The sequence below is a fragment of the Mastacembelus armatus genome, chromosome 16 (assembly GCF_900324485.2).
Source record: "Mastacembelus armatus chromosome 16, fMasArm1.2, whole genome shotgun sequence".
NCBI classification, from domain to species: Eukaryota; Metazoa; Chordata; class Actinopteri; order Synbranchiformes; family Mastacembelidae; genus Mastacembelus; species Mastacembelus armatus.
The window spans coordinates 12,710,129-12,728,096 of record NC_046648.1 but is presented as its reverse complement, the minus strand read 5'-3'; the positions used below and the strand labels follow the sequence as shown (position 1 = coordinate 12,728,096).

The window sequence follows — 17,968 nt, the reverse complement described above, 5'->3', positions numbered from 1 at the left end:
CTGTTTTCCATTTACCTGATTAGCTTTCCCAGTATACAGTACTGGTATGCTTCCCCTAGTCTTCAGCCAGATCATCTCCCATAGTACTGCAGCCACAGTGTTTTTGCCATATCTCCCCATTCCTATTCTCACTTTAGAAATTATATACTGATCTGGACTCATCTTTTTCCCTTTGGTTTAGTTGCCTGGATTAGGAATGCTTTACTTTGTAGTCTATATCATCGAACTCTGTTTCTCATGTTTCTGTGAAAATAAATGTGTTGGATTCTTATACAGAACCATATGTATACACTCCAAAAATAAATATATTTAAAAAATGTCTCTTATAATGTTAAAATTCTAAATACTAAAAAAAATCTCTGAAGTCCTGTTTTGAGCATAGTTGTCTGTGAGCATATAGGATATGAAGTCCTACAGTGAGAAAGTTAAAGCTGAAGTCACTTTCCAGGGCAGTGAGTTATATACAGAAATGTTCTGCATTTCTTTGATGCATTGAATGACAAGTTTTCAGCAAACTTATTTAAAATTTTGAACTGCATATGTAAGCTAGTACTGACAGCAGAGATAATTTCCATTGGACTGTGTTAAAGTGTATTCCGATTTTATGTGATTATATTGTCAGGATGAAATTTTTAAGTTTCAATAAAAAGCTTAGGTAACCTTTTGTAAGTCTTCAAATAGGTAGAAATAGGTAAATCAATTTTTCATTCATATTTATGTTAATGTATCTAATTCTTCCAAAATAACTTTTTTTAAACTTGAGTTTATGTTTTAATACATGACTAAATAAATCTACTAATTTTTAAAACAACTGCATATGCATTTCATGTACAAGTGGTCACTCTACACACCAAAATATTAATTATTAATTTATTAAATAAAACCCTACTGCAATTAAAGCAGCAAAGAAACACCTGCATCATACTGACAACAAAGACAGCTTTGAACTATTTGGTTTTCTCTGCAACGTAGTTCCTGTTTCATCATGTGACTGTCACATGACACTCATCTTACCAGGAAGAAAAGAAGGTTGGTGTGACTCGGGGAAGGTCCCGGAAGAATAGGGTGTTTATGTGATATTGTTTGTTTAGCTCAGCTGTGTGCTGCCAAAGTTTCAGCTGAACAGGTAGGAGATCACCTTTTCATCTCCTCGCGGCTTTTTTTTCTTACTAATATTAGGAAAGAAATCCTTCAGTAGTAGTAGTAGTAGCAGTATTAGTAGTAGTAGTAGCAGTAGTAGTAGTAGTAGTGTGTATTTAGGTAGGTGGACAGGATCTCAGGTGCTGGTGTTGTCTTTGCTTCAGATTATCTCTGCCCACATAAGGAAACAAAGCATCCGTTAAATAGTGGTGGGGCATATTTGATATTCTCTCTTGGGGTGAGAGTATGTCTTGTTTCACCTCAGCTAAAGGTTTAGAGAAACTACAAAACAAGCTAACCCCAAAATAACGCAATACATGAAGGAGGACATGAGGCTAGTCGGTGTGGGTGAGGAGGATACAGAGGATAGGGTTAAATGGAGGGAGATGATTTGCTGTAGCAACCCCTGAAGGGAGCAGCTGAAAGGAAAAGAAGATTTTAGACTTTTAAAATGATATAAAAAATTAACCACCAAAACAAGGTGATGATACATATCCCATAACCTTTAACATTTAGGTATATATGTTATTATTGTTCATTTAATGTTTTTACTTTCACTTGTTCTTCTTTACAATAGTATCAGATGGTCATATGGTATGTCTTCATACTATTTGTATATCATGTTTCATATCATAAAATAATTAAAATTTCTTAACAAAATTTTAGAGGTTTTACTCGAGATTTTAGCCTTTAATATAAGACTGCAAAACATAAAAGGTAAAATACTAGAAAAAAAACATAATTAGCCCACTGTGTAAAAAGAAATTTAGATGTGAACATATCAATACTGTAAATTAAAATACTGAAGTCATAATTAACAGTAATCAATAACACCCAATAACATTATGTCTATGATATTATCCTATGTTAAAATTAACGTATGCTGGTTGTGACCTAGACATAGGTGATAGACATAGCCCTGTGTGAACTGGCTTGATCCATTTAGTTTCTCCTCCTTTCCCTCAGGGTTTCCTCCTTCCTTGCAGATTTGGCATTCAGACTTTCCCAGTCTTCTCTTTACTGGACAAAGAAACATAAGAATAGCATATTTTAAGATGCATAGCATGGCCAACATGTTAAAACATGGTCAATTGAAATATACATTTGAAAAGGAAAACATTAATTGTGTGGATTGCTGTGACATATCCTCATGGCCATAAGAAACGCAGAGCTCAGAAATCAAAGTAGAGAAACATTTACTATTGTGTGTGTCTGGGGGCATGCAAGATGGCTGGGTGATAGGAGATGCATTTGTCAAGCTCTCTGCACAAACATTATTTTTTGTCCTTTTTATATGTCCTCTGTTGTTAGCTCAACCATAAAGATGATTTGATTGTCTCTGATTTTAATTGAGCTGTTTTCTCCTATTTAAAGATACCAAAATCAGCACAAAAAAGAATTAGTGAACTTTGCAGAGATAAGGACTTTATCCTACTAGCTAACAACCACAACTATGAAAAGTGGCAGTTAAAGAGTTCTCTCCACTCCTTCACCTGTTCATTATCGGAACATGTGCAGGGTATTTGCTCATGGGCTGCTTTCATTGTTATTTTGTGGACTAATTATAGTGCGAGAATTTAAGCTCCCTCCCATGATCAAGTTATCATGAGAAATTGTTGGTATGTGAAGAAAATACAGAATGTCAAAATTTGAGAAAAATCATATTTTAACATGAACGTATCGTAATAGGAGGAAAGGATCTTATAACAAGAGTTTAAGCTGAGTTAAGAGTTATGGCAAGAGTTTAAGCTGAATGGAACAAAAGATTACTGTATGGTGTGTAAACATATTTTCTTACTCATAATCCTATTCCTAATATTTAGTCTTAAATTCACACTAAAATTAACACTGTTTATGACAATGGTGATTTCGCTGTGTAGGTATGTAATTTTTAAGAGACTGTGTCAGTTAGTGTAGTCCCCAACCCCACTGGAGCTCTCTGTTAACATTTAAATACAGTCATCAAAAAGTAATTCACACTTTTTCAGATGGACAACCATCACCATGGTAACTCACCCTCTCGCTGCATATCTCTGTTGAATTGTTTTTCACTATGAATGCACTATGAATTACCGTGAGAAAGGACAGAAACATACAGTACAGTATAGACTGCCAGACAGCTATAGCTGCAGCAGTAAAAAAAGAAAAATAAACAGATATACTGACATGCAATAATGTACAAAAAGTTTATGCACCACTCCAAGATAGCAAAATGTATCGCTCTTTGTACTGTTGAATACTCACGTTTTACACAGGTCCGTTGATGAGGAAGAACACAGAGGCGGCTGGGGTGGTTCAGCTGATTATAGGTTTTATTCAAACTATACAGAGCGCTCTGGAGATCAACCCTCATGGGACACACGGAGAGATCTGAGCTCTAGGCGAAATCTATAGAATGTATATACCTTGTAACTTGGTCACCGCCCTACATGGCAGTACTTTTCCACAAAAGGAATTCGGACCATTACCATATATGGAGTTCTTATTCCCTTTACCTTCGCTCATAGTAAAGACAATGAAGAGCGGTGACCCTGTCACGTGTCTAAACATATAGGATTACACTATACTGCAATACTAGTCACAGAGTGTGTCTGCATTCCCACAATTCCTCCTTTTGGGCTCTCCTAAGAGCCCACCCCCACTATGTAAATGTCAAAATTTGATATCCCCCTTTTGATCTCCCCTAGGGGATCACATATCAATAAGCCTCAGTATAGCAACACCACTATTTACATCATCAGGATCAGTAGCCAATAAAGGCATGAGGACCTTCGGGTCCTGCCTCTCTATGGTGGATGAAATTACCCGGCGTGCCAGGGATCTCATACAGGGAATGCAGCAACACCCACATGTGACCAGTATGCCTTCAAATACAGACCAAACACAAAACAACAATCATTACAGTCAGGGTCGTAAGGACCCCCAATACCTTCCCAAATCCAATCATCTCCATTTTAACTCCCCAATTGTTAACTAAACTATCTAAGAATGGCTAAGCATACACAATAAACTAAATAAATCAACAACTAAAACTACCACACAAAAACACAACTAACAATCACTTGAGGCTGCCTCCTTCTGCGCTCTGATTCATGGCCTCCACCTTCTGCAAATCCTGATTCTTGAAATGCGTCCCATTATCTGACCTAATTTTCTCTTGGAAGCCGTGGTTGGGGATATAATAATTTATCAGGCATTTAATTACCGTGTTACTGTCTTCCCTCTTGGCGGGCCATGCTTCTGGCCACCCTGAATACACATCCACACACATCAGTACGTACCTGTACCCTCGAACGATGGTTCCCATATCTGTGAAATCAATGACAATCTCTCGTCCAGGCCTGGTGACGAGTGGATACCTACCGATCTCTGGTTTCACTATGAGTCTGGTGTTGTGCTTAGTACAGATGTCACATTCCCTGACCAACTCTCTGGCCATATCTTTGAGATATGGATGCCACCATTGCTCTAGGTTCTTCAACATTTGGGCTGTCCCAACATGATGTGAGCGGTTTTTTGGATAATCTTTGCCACGGCTGCTGCGTGTTGTATACAGGCGTGATGTCTTTTCTCCAATGTATCCAGCATTACTCTGGTATACATCAGAATTCTCCTCTCTCCCCCTTTTTTCTAGAGCAGGACGCCATTGGCCACGGCGTCTGTGACAGAGACATCCAAAAAGAATGGGAGTGAATAGTCCGGAATGGCCAAATCAGCTGCTGTAGCCAGTTCTTGTTTAAGGCGGATGAAGTTTTGCTCTGCCTCCGTCGTCCAAACAAGGTGGGCGGAGAGGTTCCTCAGACCTTGGTCTTTCACCATCCGTTGGAGGGGGCTCGTGAGGTTAGTGTAATCCGGGACGTAGGAGCGGCTGTACCCTGTAAGGCCAAGGAAGGAGAGCATGTCCTTTACCAGCAGGGGCTTGGGGTGGTGCAGTATGGTGGACCTATGGGCAGGGGATAATCCTGCCCCCTTTTGAGAGATCAAACGCCCCAGAAAGGAGACTTGTCTTCTGCAAGTTTCTGTTTACTAACCTTGAAACCCCTCTCTGCCAGAAGCATCAAGACTGTCTTAGTGGCTTGTATACAGGCAGTTACAGATGGCGCCGCCAGCAAGAAATCGTCTACATAAAAGTCTGTATAGTGGGAGCGTATGAGACCTGCGGTATTGAGGTGGGCTTCCAGTCTGAGTGAGCCAATGCCCTCTTAACGATACCTCCCAATTCTTTGGCCTCACGACTCGGGTGTAGTGCGAGAGACACATGGGGTGCAGAGTCCTCCTCCATTTGATACCACTGTTGTTGTTCCGGGAGCAGCTTCACCGCTGCCGCCACACCTTCTGGTGCCACATAAATATTTTCCGTATCGATGCTCCAAGAATCTCCTACGACCTGATCGAACTCTTCCTTGTACCAATCGGTTTAGAGCCTGTCATAGAAGAGGGTAACATGGAGAGGGTCCGGGGGAGGGATGTAGGGGTCAAGGAGCGAGATCCAGTGGCGCCACCTTTTATATGCTGACCAGATGCCTCCCTGGTCTGGTAGTTCAGGACAAAGTTTAGCCCAGTAAATATCTGCTCCCTCTTCCTCAGAGGGTCTAAGTAGGAACTGCACATATTCCCCGGTAGAATACCGGGTACAAGGCAAGCATGTGCCATCTGGTAGAGTCACACTCAGTCCTTCAAGGGAGCAGAGAATAGTAGCCCCCAGTTTGATCAGTAAGTCCCTGCCCAGGAGGTTGACAGGAGTGCCCGGAGAATAGATGTAGGTGTGGCGGACACACTGGGGGCCCACTTGTGTGAGTAGTGGCAGTGTCACCGGCAGAGTCTGTTTCTTCCCCGAGAAGCCCATAACTGTGGTAGTTTGCGTCGACAGCGTAGATTCTGAAGTGGTGTTCAAAGTGGAGCATGTTGCCCCAGTGTCGACTAAAAACGACAACTTCATGTAATTGACCATCATGGGCAGCATTGGATCTGCCGTGGTTTTACTGCTGTCCGGGCCTCTCGATGGGGTGTATCATTCTTAGCAGGGATCATCCCAGGCCACGGGAGATCCCCAGTCCATCACTGCCATGTTGTAGGATGGAGGGCCACCTCGTCCACGATATGAACCGCCCCCCCCCCCCCCGGGCTCTTCCTCGGGCGAAGTAACCTCTGTGAGGACAGTCTTTTACTCAATGTTCTGTGTCCCCACATAGGAAGCATACATTTGAAGTGCCTCAAGGTGGGCCCCCACGCCCCCGGCATACTCTCCATCCATTTCCCTCGGAGCTCCCCTGTAGCCCCCCTCTGTTCACCGATAGACAGCGATTCGGCTCCCAGGGCGGTATGGAAAACAGGTCCGGGAATTCCAGAGCATCCATTCCCCATTACCACATCAATTTCTTTGGTTCCTCGTTTTTCTCCTTCTTTTTTTCTGAGTTAGCCCTTTGCCGGGCCTCTGACAGCTGTATTTTTAAAAGCTGAGTTTGGAGGCCCTTATTCTGCTCGTCTTCCTTTTGCAATTGTTGCTGAACACGAGTCAGATGGTGCACCAGATGTCTCTCCCACACTACAGAGTCGGCCCCCTGTAAATCAGGATTGTCACACATAGCAGTTTTTACCTTCTCCGGTACTCCCTCCAACACCGCCTGTCTATACCACTCCCTCTGGGGCCCTGGTTTGCCAGGATGACACCCAGTATGACACACCCACAGTTCCTTAGTCTGATCCAAGAAGGTCCTTGGATTTTCTTTCGAGTCCCATGCCAGTTTGGGTACGGCGGATGAAGTGGGTAATGGATATTTTTCTCTAATCACCCTGCTCAGGTCACCAGCCCATTGCACAGACGGCTCCTCATCCTGCCGGCGCAAAGTCCCTGCTGCCCTCTCAAGGTCTCGTGCATCTATACTGGTCAGGCACCTCTGAATAACCGCCCTAAAGTCTCCCAATGCCAATCTCTGCCCTGCGGTCAGCTTATCCAATTTGCCAAGCCACAAACCTCCTCCCTCTGCCACTGGGGGAAGTTGATCCACCAACGCCTGCACATCCCCGAGCCCATACGGCTGATACTTCACTCTTCCTCCCGAAGCCAACAAGGGTGCTTGAAAAGAATGATGCTGGTTTACCTCCCCGTCCTCCAGTCGGTCCTTTTCGTCCTCACTGCCCTCAATGGATTGGGTGGACCGATTGGGGGGAGGTGGGGGACCCTTGGGGGGTGCCCATGATCTGAGTTTTTGGCAGTAGTTCTCACTAGGATCCTGGATCCTCCAGTCACCTTTCCAGCTGAGCCGTTCATTTCTTCTTCATCAGCCTCCTTTATCTCTGGATGCCATGTTCCTTCCGCCCAGAGGACTATCTGTCCTGTCTTTGGTTGTCTTTGTGGGGTGAACTTCAGCAACACTTCCTGGTCTAATGTCTGTGGGTCCGTCCACCTATCAGTACTTACCTTTGTCTCAGGAGGTGTTTGAATATGAACATTCCTGGGGCCTCCCTCTCTATGTGCTCTGTCTGCAAAAGGAACAGGTTCTACCGCATGATCCGGGGAACTTCATCCACTTCCAGAGGGAGTTAACTTCAAAGTTTCCCAATCGATATACTCTTTATAGCCTGATTTCTGTGGTTGGGCCTGTGGACTAGGCTGAGGCAGATCAGGCACTTGCAGTTCTCCTTTTTTGATCTCTATTACTAGATATAGAGTAGGAACCGAGGGTGCCGATCGACTACTTACGAAATAAGGTGGCGGCAATTTCTCGTCAGTTCCCTCTTTGGCCTTCCATGTCTTATCCTTGTGTAGATGCTGGGTACTCTGCCACAGCAGGGCTATATTAATCCAAGTACTGGCCTCTGCCTCCTCTTCCTGTTTTTTCTGTCTGAACTTACCTTTACGAAACATGGAAGCTTTTTCTCCTTCCATTCCTGCTTCCTTGGCCCGTTTCTCGTGTCCATGTGCCTTCTCCCATATCCATGGGATCAGGGCAGCTCGATCCTGTGGGTCTCTTCCTTTTTCCTTAATCAAATCCATTAACTTCTTCCTGTATTGTTCTTCCATTTCTTCTTTTGTATTCTTCTGCCCCTGCTTCAGCCGACCTGCCGCTAGCGTTGATGCCACCTGAGTTTCCAGTTTCACCCATTTTTCAGGCGGGCCCCATTCCTCATCACTTACTTGTTGGTCAAGGTGTCTTCCCATTGTTGTATTCGAGTCTGCCTTCCAAATTAATGCGTGGTCTATCTTTATTTTATATATTTTACTATTATTATTTATTATTCTTCTTATATTTATTTATTATCATTTATTCTTCTATTATATATTTATTTATTTGTTTATCATTGTTGTTATTATTATTTGTTTATTTATTTTATTCTATTTTATTTTATTTATCTATTTATTTATTTTATTTTATTTTATTTTATTTTATCTGTAGTTATCCCCTCCTCACCAGAGGGAGCTCTATCGATAGTTGTTATTGCAATCCCTAGTTGTTTCAACAGAGGGAGCCAAATCATTTGTAATACAATTCCCTCTTCCTCCAGTAGAGGGAACCAAATAATAGGCGGAGCCTTACTTACCTTACCTTCTCTCACTTCCGCCTTTCTCTCTCTGTCTTCACAAACCCCGCGCCCCTACACTTCCTGTTTCTCTCTATCTCTGGCGCTTTCCACACACACACACTTACTGTCCTCACCCCTCACACTTTGATTCACAGTAACATAGATTCAGTCAAACTTTTTCGACATCCACACAAATGCACAATATTTAAAACCTAAAATTCTACACAACCTATCTAACACGGCGTCCTTTGTTTATCTGTCAATCCAACATGAAGTATTATTTCGTTTTTCGTCAACCTAACATGACGTATTATTTCGGGGGTTCCAAGTTCACGGTTTTATTTTATTTTTTCGTCAAACGATCCAACACGAAATGACGACCTACCACCCCACACCGTCCAAATTTATAACTATCCCAATTCACACATTGACAATTATAACTTTACAATATGCCAATTATGCAGAATTCATGAAAAGGTTTCTGCTCACCGTTCTGTGGCGCCAAGTATATTGGCAATGCGTTCTTCAGGCAGTCAATACAATTTTCCTCATTCCCTGTACGGGCCACCAAATTGTTGAATACTCACGTTTTACACAGGTCCGTTGATGAGGACGTATACAGAGGCGGCTGGGGTGGTTCAGCTGATTATAGGTTTTATTCAAACTATACAGAGCGCTCTGGAGATCAACCCTCATGGGACACACGGAGAGATCTGAGCTCTAGGCGAAATCTATAGAATGTATATACCTTGTAACTTGGTCACCGCCCTACATGGCAGTACTTTTCCACAAAAGAAATTCGGACCATTACCATATATGGAGTTGTTATTCCCTTTACCTTCCCTCATAGTAAAGACAGTGAAGAGCGGTGACCCTGTCACGTGTCTAAACATATAGGATTACACTATACTGCAATACTAGTCACAGAGTGTGTCTGCATTCCCACAGTACACCAAAATAAAGCAAGTCGTGCACAGATGGCCAGCAGTAGGACAGGCATTTTTGGAAAAAGCTGAGAAAAACAGAGAATTTAGTGTTAAGTGTGAACTGCTAAAATATGAGCTACTTAGTCTCAAAGCTTCTTTGCCTTTTAGCTCTTTCCAAAGCATAGGCCATCAATGACAGCTCTTCAGCTGTTTTGGGCAGTCTGATAGTTCTCCCCAAGATGTTCCCATTTCTCTTATGTCCACCTCAAGGTTGCACCTCCAGCTTTTGCGTGGTCGCCCTCTTTACCTTTTTCCCTGTGAGTTCCACCTTAGTGCCTGTCTTGTGATGTTTGAAACATCTTTTCCTAAGTGTGTGGCCAATCCATCTCCATCTCCTCTTCTTTAACTCATTTAAGATTGGTATTTGGTCTGCCCATTCCCAAAACTCTGTGGTCCTTCTTTTGTCCTGCCTTACGAGAGCTGGTATCCAGTATCTCTATTATGTCTTGAATTTGCTGTCTGTGTGAGAGACCAGAGCTATATCATCATCTAGTCCTCCAATTGATTCCAAGTCCTCCAATTGATTCCACTGTATACCATTATGTGTTGTTGTTATAGCCTGACATAGTACCCAGTCTATCACTACAAGGAAGAGAAGAGGGGACAGCAGGCATCCTTGTCTAATGTTATCTCCCGTTAATTCTTGCATTCCAGCAGATCACCTTTCTTTGGTAACTTCACAATAAACCTTTCCTTTCATTAATCTGGAACATTTTCTTCAAATTTTCTTAAAAACTGCAAAGAGAACTTCTGCTACGGTGTCTGGGTCTGTTTTCATGGCCTCAGCAGGTATACAATCTGGTCCAGGTGCTTTCCCATTTTTCAGAAGTTTTAAAGCGCTCCGTACGTCCCCTCTGCTTGGAACCTTGCAGCTCACATCTAAGTCTGTATCAGCAGGTTCAAGTTTTGGTATCCTATATGCCCCAGGATGAAATACTTCAGACTGGCCTGTCTGCTGCTTTATGTATAAAGGCTAATTTCTATGTGATGTCCTACAGGTCCTTTAGGTTGTACTGTTTTACTGACTCTTCAGCTTCCTTTGGCAGGTCTTCTATAAACTTCTTGTCTGCCTTGATGATTGCTTTAACAGTTTTTTGTGCAGTGACATGCACTTAAGCATCTGCTTTTTGGTTTCTGGTTTTGCCTCTATTCAATGCTTCCTTTTTTCCCTTCTTGCCTTAATGCACTGAATGTTTTTGGCTGATATCCACACCTTGCTGTGTTTCTTTGGTTGTCCAAGAATTTCCTCACATGTCACATTCCTCACGTGGCACATTCCTCACATTCCTGGGTCCTGTAAAAGTCTCAGTAAAGATGTGATCTATGTGGTTCACAGATTCCTTCCAGCTTCCTTCTACGCCTTGTTTTTGTGTGAGAAGACACTTCCTCCAATCACCAGTTCTCGTTCAGCACACAAATCCACCAGAAGTTCTCCATTTTCATTCATATCTCCAAGGCCATGTTTTCCCATGATATCCTCATACCCTGTGTTATCACTCCCTATCTTTGCATTCAGATCACCCATCAGTATGTTAATAATTCTTTTGTTGTGCTTCTTTTTAGTTTCTCTGAGTGTGTTGTCTTCTTTGGTGGCATCATCCTTGTCATTGGTGGGAGCATAGCACTTGGTGATATTTAGCTTTATGGGTAATACCTAGCTTGATGTTTTTTGACCTGCCTTCCTTCAAAATATTGCTGTAATAATTCTTGCAGACATGGGTTCCCAACTAATTGACGCTTGTTGTGCAATGGATCCGAGTATAACTCCCTCTGTGTGTGATGCCTTTTCACCCTCATGTCCTGAGTGAAGGACCAACTCTTTGGATCCAAGTCTTGTTTGTCCTGATTGTGTCCATCTGCATTCACTTATTCCCAGCATACTTAGTTTATAACAGGTCATCTCCTCCAATTTGGGCTCCCTTACCAACCTCATAGATATTCCGGACATTCCATTCCAGATGTCAACATGTACTGTTGTCTTGATGCAAACAAAGAAAATGTTTTGGCGGCGTGTTTTCCGTATGGCTTTTGCCACACAGCTTCAGTATCACATGTATCTTACCCGGATACAGTAATGCTATTTATTGTTGAACTCAACCCACAGCATCTTGATGCATATTGTCCTGACAAGATTGTCCTGCCTCCCTATAGCTATTACTACTACTTGTTCAACTTTTTATCATATTAAATCCAGTGCTACAAAAGGTATCTGTGTGTTAAACTGTGAACTTATCATTACTACCAGATGACATAACACTCTTGAAAGCAAGTTTTGATATTAGTTCAGTGTGAGATTTTTTTCAGGGGTGTGGGGGTGTAGGTGTCTAAATCATTAACCATCTATATGATTACCCAGATTTACAATATACACTATATCTTTCTCTCTAGGGAACCATTTAACACCACTAGTATTGTTAAATTAACAATTATAAAAAACTGATAATCATCCAAATAGAACAACTTATTTATTGAATTCAAAATTTCTTGAAATTTCAGTCTGTCTTTCTTTCCTTGGCTTCATCCGACAAACCCTCTTTGGTTTCTTCGCTGGCTCTGCCATGGTGTTGGTTTTGAAAATTCCATGGTAAATAGTTTCGTCTTATAGTTAGCTGTTAGTTAGCTGCTCCACCCAGGCTATGAGTAAAACATGTGACTCTTCCGCTGGCGGCAGATGGGTGGGGCTGAATAGCTGAATAATCGTATCTGAAAGTTACATGCCGCCGATGCGAACCCGCTCAGGCTGCAGCGGCGGTAGAATTAATCCGGTTAAGAGTTGTTCTACCACTGCAATAATTTTAGAGACATTATTTTAAGGTTGAAATAATACACAGTGTTGCTTTAAAATAGCTGCTGAAATTAGCAAGCTAAACTTGTAAGTTCATGGATCCAGTCTTGTCAAACTCTAGTACCAATACGACTAGTAGAATGGTGAAAATATCTTTCTGGAAAACAATGGATTGATTGACTTAACTGCAGCAATTGCTGCCAGTTCTAGGGAGTGCCTCGTGTTGATGTGCATTCCATGAATGCTCCCAGCACAATTTGGAAAATTACCCAGTAATCCTCACTGGCTTTCCACTAAGAAACACCTTTGTGAATATGATAATCACATTTTTTTTTTTTGTGGGGGGCACATAATTCTGATGGAGCACTGATAAAACTGTAGTGCTGATGTGATTGATTAGGCAGCATCCATAAGATGTATTGAAAGAATTACACAACTGGAAAATCAAGCTAAACTAGCAAATCTGGTCAACTGAACAGTTGTTGGCGGTAACTGTATTATAACTCACTTGAGCTAGAAGCTCAAAGCTCAATTAAATCCTGTAATCAGGTTACATGCCCTAAAACATTGTATGGGAGCTGCAGATGAACCTCCTCTTCCCAACCAGTTTGAAAAGATTAACATCAATTCATCTATTTTCTATATCCGTACATCCATATACAGGGATCTGCTGGAACCTATATCAGCTCTCTTGGGGTGAAAGACAGGGGTACACCTGTCCATTGCAGGGCTGAAAAGAATAACATTCTACACATATAGTGTGTGTGTGTGTGTGTATATATATATATATATATATATATATGTATATGTATATATATATATATATGTGTGTGTGTGTATATATATGTATATATATATATATATATATATATATATATATATATATATATATATATATATGTGTGTGTGTATATATATGTGTATATATGTGATTAAGCAAATCTTTAATTTGCTTGTCTTTTTTTAGAAATGGGGGCCTTAGCAGCAACTCAGCTCCTTGGCCTGATCTCACTGTCCGTGACCCTGGACAATGGATTGCTGAAGACTCCACCTATGGGATGGATGGCCTGGGAACGCTTTCGATGTGATGTTGATTGTAGAGATGACCCTGAGAACTGTATCAGGTATAATTAGCTGGGAAATTTATCTGATTTAGTTTACACCTGTTAACACTACAGTAAATAGTATAGCAGAAATATTTTTGTATGATGCAGTGCAGTTCAGCAGCAGCACAGAATTCACCCTCCAAAGTTATCAACTCCTGAATCAACTCCACTAAAAGTAAAAGAAACCCCTGAAAACTGCCACATTCATGAAGACAGATTTACTGCAGGGCTGTTGGATTACACAAAATGATGCACAGACTGATGCTAATGAATATATATCATTGATTTACAGTTATTTCCTTGACACTTAGCCTAACCTTAACCATGCCCACTACTTACCCCAACCTTACCTAACCCTAGTCTTAAACAAAGCCATCAGTCTGAACTTTAATGATTAAGTTTTGAGAATTTTCTATTTATCCACAAACAGGAGTCACGTCCCCATAATGTTATTGCATAGAAAAATCTTTGTCCCCACAACGTGCATCATACAAGAATATACAATTTTGAAGAAGAGTGCAGAAAAGCACATAAAAAATTACCAAAACAAATCAAAAAAAGTACATTTTATAATGCATAACTGACATAAATACTGTCTTCCTACTTTTTCTCTCCATCCCGTCCATAGTGAAGGTCTATTCAGAGATATGGCTGACCGGCTGGTGGAGGATGGCTGGAAGGAACTAGGCTATGAATATGTAATTATAGATGACTGCTGGATGTCCATGCTGAGAGACAAACAAGGGAGACTACAGCCTGAACCCTCCAGGTTGGTCTCCTGCCCTCAATCCCAACTGAATTTCCTATTGTTCCACTGTGGATTTACTTAACATAAGTATTTGTACTGCCTTCCACCAGGTTCCCAAGTGGTATTGACAAATTGGCGAGGTATATTCATGATCATGGACTGAAGCTGGGTATCTATGCAGATATGGGCACTCACACATGTATGGGATTCCCTGGCACCACGTTAGAAAAGATTGAAATTGATGCCCAGACTTTTGCTAGCTGGGGCGTTGACTATCTGAAGTTTGATGGCTGTTACTCTAATCCTGTAGATCAAATGCTAGGTAAGAGTATCTACTAGTGTGTTTCATATATTGTGTTTTATTGTGGTATAAACATAACCTAAAATGTTTATAGTACAAGAAGGCACAAGAGATCATGGACCAGCCATAGCTAGTGTGTTTCTTGTGTCACAGGTTACCCTCTGATGTCTAAGGCTTTGAATGCCACAGGCAGACCGATGGCTTACTCCTGCAGCTGGCCTGCATATCTGGGGGGACTTCCACCTTATGTGAGTGTCATTACTACATCATTGTCAAACCCAGTAGTTGGGTCACTGGGGCATGGATAGAACTGACATGGGACTCTTTCCCATCTCTACCAATACTCGTAACTCTGTATGACATCAACATGGCATAAACTAAAATAATGAACATGATGAATATTTTGCCTGTTAAACATCAGCATGTTACAGTGTAATGGTGAACTTGTTAGCATGTCAAAGTTAGCATTAGCATTGTTAGACTATTTTACTGCTTGTACTAGGTGAATTACAGCCTGCTGGGGGAAATTTGTCACCTGTGGAGAAATTACTATGACATCCAGGACTCATGGGACAGTGTGCTGGGTATCGTTGATTGGTTCTTCAATAACCAGGATGAGCTGCAGCCGGCTGCAGGTCCTGGACGTTGGAATGACCCTGATATGGTATGTCTTCGTTAATGATACACAGATGATGAAAGAGACAATCAAAACTCTTAACTGTTGTCACTTGGGGTACTTAACTCAAAGTTATTTTATTCCAAATAGGGATGAGTGTTTACTGAATCTTCTCCACTTTTTGGCATTCCATCCACAATACACTGCTGTGTGACTTTGATGCCTCATATATGTCTGATATGTCTCCTCAGCTTATCATTGGCAACTTTGGTCTCAGTGTGGATCAGGCCCGCTCTCAAATGGCTCTCTGGGCTATGATGGCTGCACCTCTTATCATGTCTAATGACCTGCGTAACATGGACAACAGTGCAAGGGCCATCCTGCAAAACAGGGTAGCCATTGCTATCAACCAGGACCCAATGGGTATCCAGGGAAGACGCCTGCTGCAGGTCATCATCGTCATCACTGATAATCACAGTACAATAACGAAGTCGCAGTTTGGTGGTATATAATAATATCAGGGTCTGTATTTAAAGAACAGGGTCACAGGTTACTGTTTAAGGGTTAGGACTTGGTTTTAGGATGAAGCTTGGGTTATGGTTTAGTATCACATTATGCTGGTTAATATTAGGGTAATAAGGAACTATTCAACATTGTCCTTGCAACTTACTGTATGTGTGTTGTTCAGGAGAAGAGTCATATTGAGGTGTACTGGAGGCCCTTGTCTAACTCAGCCAGTGCACTTGTGTTCCTGAGCCGACGTACAGACATGCCTTACCTCTACCATACATCTTTGGCTAAACTCAACTATGAAGCTGGCAACTATGAGGTTTGTGCACCATTATTATCTTTGGGTGTTGGACCACTGTTTAGACCAAAACAAACATTATTAATACATGGCTTTGATCTCAGAAACTTTTATGATAAGACTTTACCCTGCACAAAGAGGAAATTATGAAAATTAAGCAGGAAGGAACGGGAACAGATAAGTGTGTTGGAAAGCCTCCCAGCATGCACCAGAGAGGCTAAACTCAAGGTTCATTTTATACATGTTTTACAATGTGATACACAAAATAGTCTACCTATGCTAATGCCATAACATGAAAAAAACTTTAAGATTCATTAAGCAGTTAGTTATTTATACGTTTCACAAATAAAAGATTTTTACGTTGTTGGTCTGAAAACTCATTTATAAACATGAATAAAAATACAGTTTCATGATGGCAGTTACCTAATCTTTATTAACCTTAAATATGAACTTTTCTTGCTTTTAGGCTTATGATGTGTTTATGGGATCCATGGTGAAGAGGTTGAATGCCACGACAGATTTTACAATCTCCGTCAATCCCTCAGGTGTTGTCATGTGGTACATCTATCCAGAACAGTCGAAAAAGACTGCGACAATCCACCAGCATCACAAAGAAGCCTCACAGTTCCATAAAGCCAAACCAGAGCACCATAATGTGCTATGAAGGAAAAAATGTTAATTTATAGAAGGGTTTAAAATGCTGACAGACTTAGTGAAAGCAATGTCAACTTGATCTTGCACAGATATTTTAATTACTTGCAAAGTTCCTAACAGAGAAAAATAAATAAAACAAGATTTTATGATGCGACTCTAATTTAACATGCCAGTGAATTCACTGTTATTTTGTCCAATAAATGTTCTTTATAATATTCAATTTAATTTGAGTAATTTAATTTGAATTCAATTATCATTAGCACCTTGTTAACAGATCAGACTATGTAATGATGCAGAACTCCTGTCATGAGGAGGCTGGGCGCCTCATTTCCTCTTTTTTCCTTTTGTGTCTCATTTCCCTTTCTCCTTCTGTGTCTTATCGCCTTCGTCTGTCTACACTATTCACATGTGTGCAAGGTGAGATGGCACGCCCCCAGATTCACTTACCTCTCCATAAAAACTTCGGACTTCCTCGTTCAGACTGCCAGTTCGTCAGCCTACCTACACGGTAGTGTCTCGCCTTGGTTTGCTACCAATTTGATTACCTTTCTCTAACACGAGGATATTTCTCCACAAGTCGCCTATTTTACCTCTGCCACCTGTGCTCCTTCATCTCATGGATTTACCATTCATTGACAGTATCAGCTGGGCTTCTTCAGGGTGACCCAGTCCACGTTCCAGCCCCACTGCTCGAGATACCTTCTCACTCCCAGAATAAATGCTACTCGTCTCATCCAGCACAAAGAGTAATAAACTTTTATTTGTCTTGGTGTCTGCGTGTGGGTCCTCCTTCAAACGCAGACACTGCGTAACATCAATCAGACATTTGGATTCCTTACTTCGCTGTTAACATACAATTAGCTATAGCTATATTATATTTTTAAAAAATTATATATACAGTGGGTACGGAAAGTATTCAGACCCCTTTAAATTTTTCACTCTTTGTGTCATTGCAGCCATTTTCCAAAATCAAAAAAATTCATTTTATTTCTCATTAATGTACACTCAGCACCATATCTTGACAGAAAAAAACAGAAATGTAGAAATTTTTGCAAATTTATTAAAAAAGAAAAACTTAAATATCACATGGTCATAAGTACTCTTCCTAGACCTGGCCGTCCAGCCAAACTGAGCAATCGTGGGAGAAGAGCCTTGGTGAGAGAGGTAAAGAAGAACCCAAAGATCACTGTGGCTGAGCTCCAGAGATGCAGTAGGGAGATGGGAGAAAGTTCCACAAAGTCAACTATCACTGCAGCCCTCCACCAGTCGGGGCTTTATGGCAGAGTGGCCCGATGGAAAC

General features: G+C 41.4%; 1 protein-coding gene across 3 annotated transcripts; it reads left to right on the top strand.

The window, feature by feature from the left end:
- Positions 1 to 1,009: 1,009 nt before the first annotated feature.
- LOC113122646 (alpha-N-acetylgalactosaminidase-like) lies at positions 1,010 to 16,893 on the top strand. Of its 3 annotated transcripts, none has more exons than XM_026294131.1 (9): positions 1,010 to 1,126; positions 13,403 to 13,559; positions 14,170 to 14,310; positions 14,400 to 14,611; positions 14,744 to 14,838; positions 15,153 to 15,254; positions 15,458 to 15,655; positions 15,895 to 16,035; positions 16,481 to 16,893. In XM_026294131.1, exons 2-9 carry the CDS (start codon positions 13,405 to 13,407, stop codon positions 16,676 to 16,678), a joined length of 1,242 nt encoding a protein of 413 aa, XP_026149916.1. In that variant the 5' UTR covers positions 1,010 to 1,126; positions 13,403 to 13,404; the 3' UTR covers positions 16,679 to 16,893. The 3 variants fall into 3 exon arrangements, with proteins under 3 accessions (XP_026149916.1, XP_026149913.1, XP_026149914.1); XM_026294128.1 differs by having other exon boundaries at positions 15,093 to 15,254; positions 16,481 to 16,678; XM_026294129.1 differs by lacking the exon at positions 1,010 to 1,126 and having other exon boundaries at positions 13,405 to 13,559; positions 15,093 to 15,254.
- Positions 16,894 to 17,968: the final 1,075 nt, after the last annotated feature.

Excerpts from the sequence above, each read along its gene's own strand:
- LOC113122646 (XM_026294129.1), top strand. The coding sequence starts at position 13,405 with ATGGGGGCCTTAGCAGCAACTCAGCTCCTTGGCCTGATCTCACTGTCC. Across the intron at positions 14,311-14,399 it reads CTACAGCCTGAACCCTCCAG|GTTCCCAAGTGGTATTGACA; the intron begins GTTGGTCTCCTG and ends GCCTTCCACCAG. Across the intron at positions 14,839-15,092 it reads TGGGGGGACTTCCACCTTAT|GTGAATTACAGCCTGCTGGG; the intron begins GTGAGTGTCATT and ends TGCTTGTACTAG.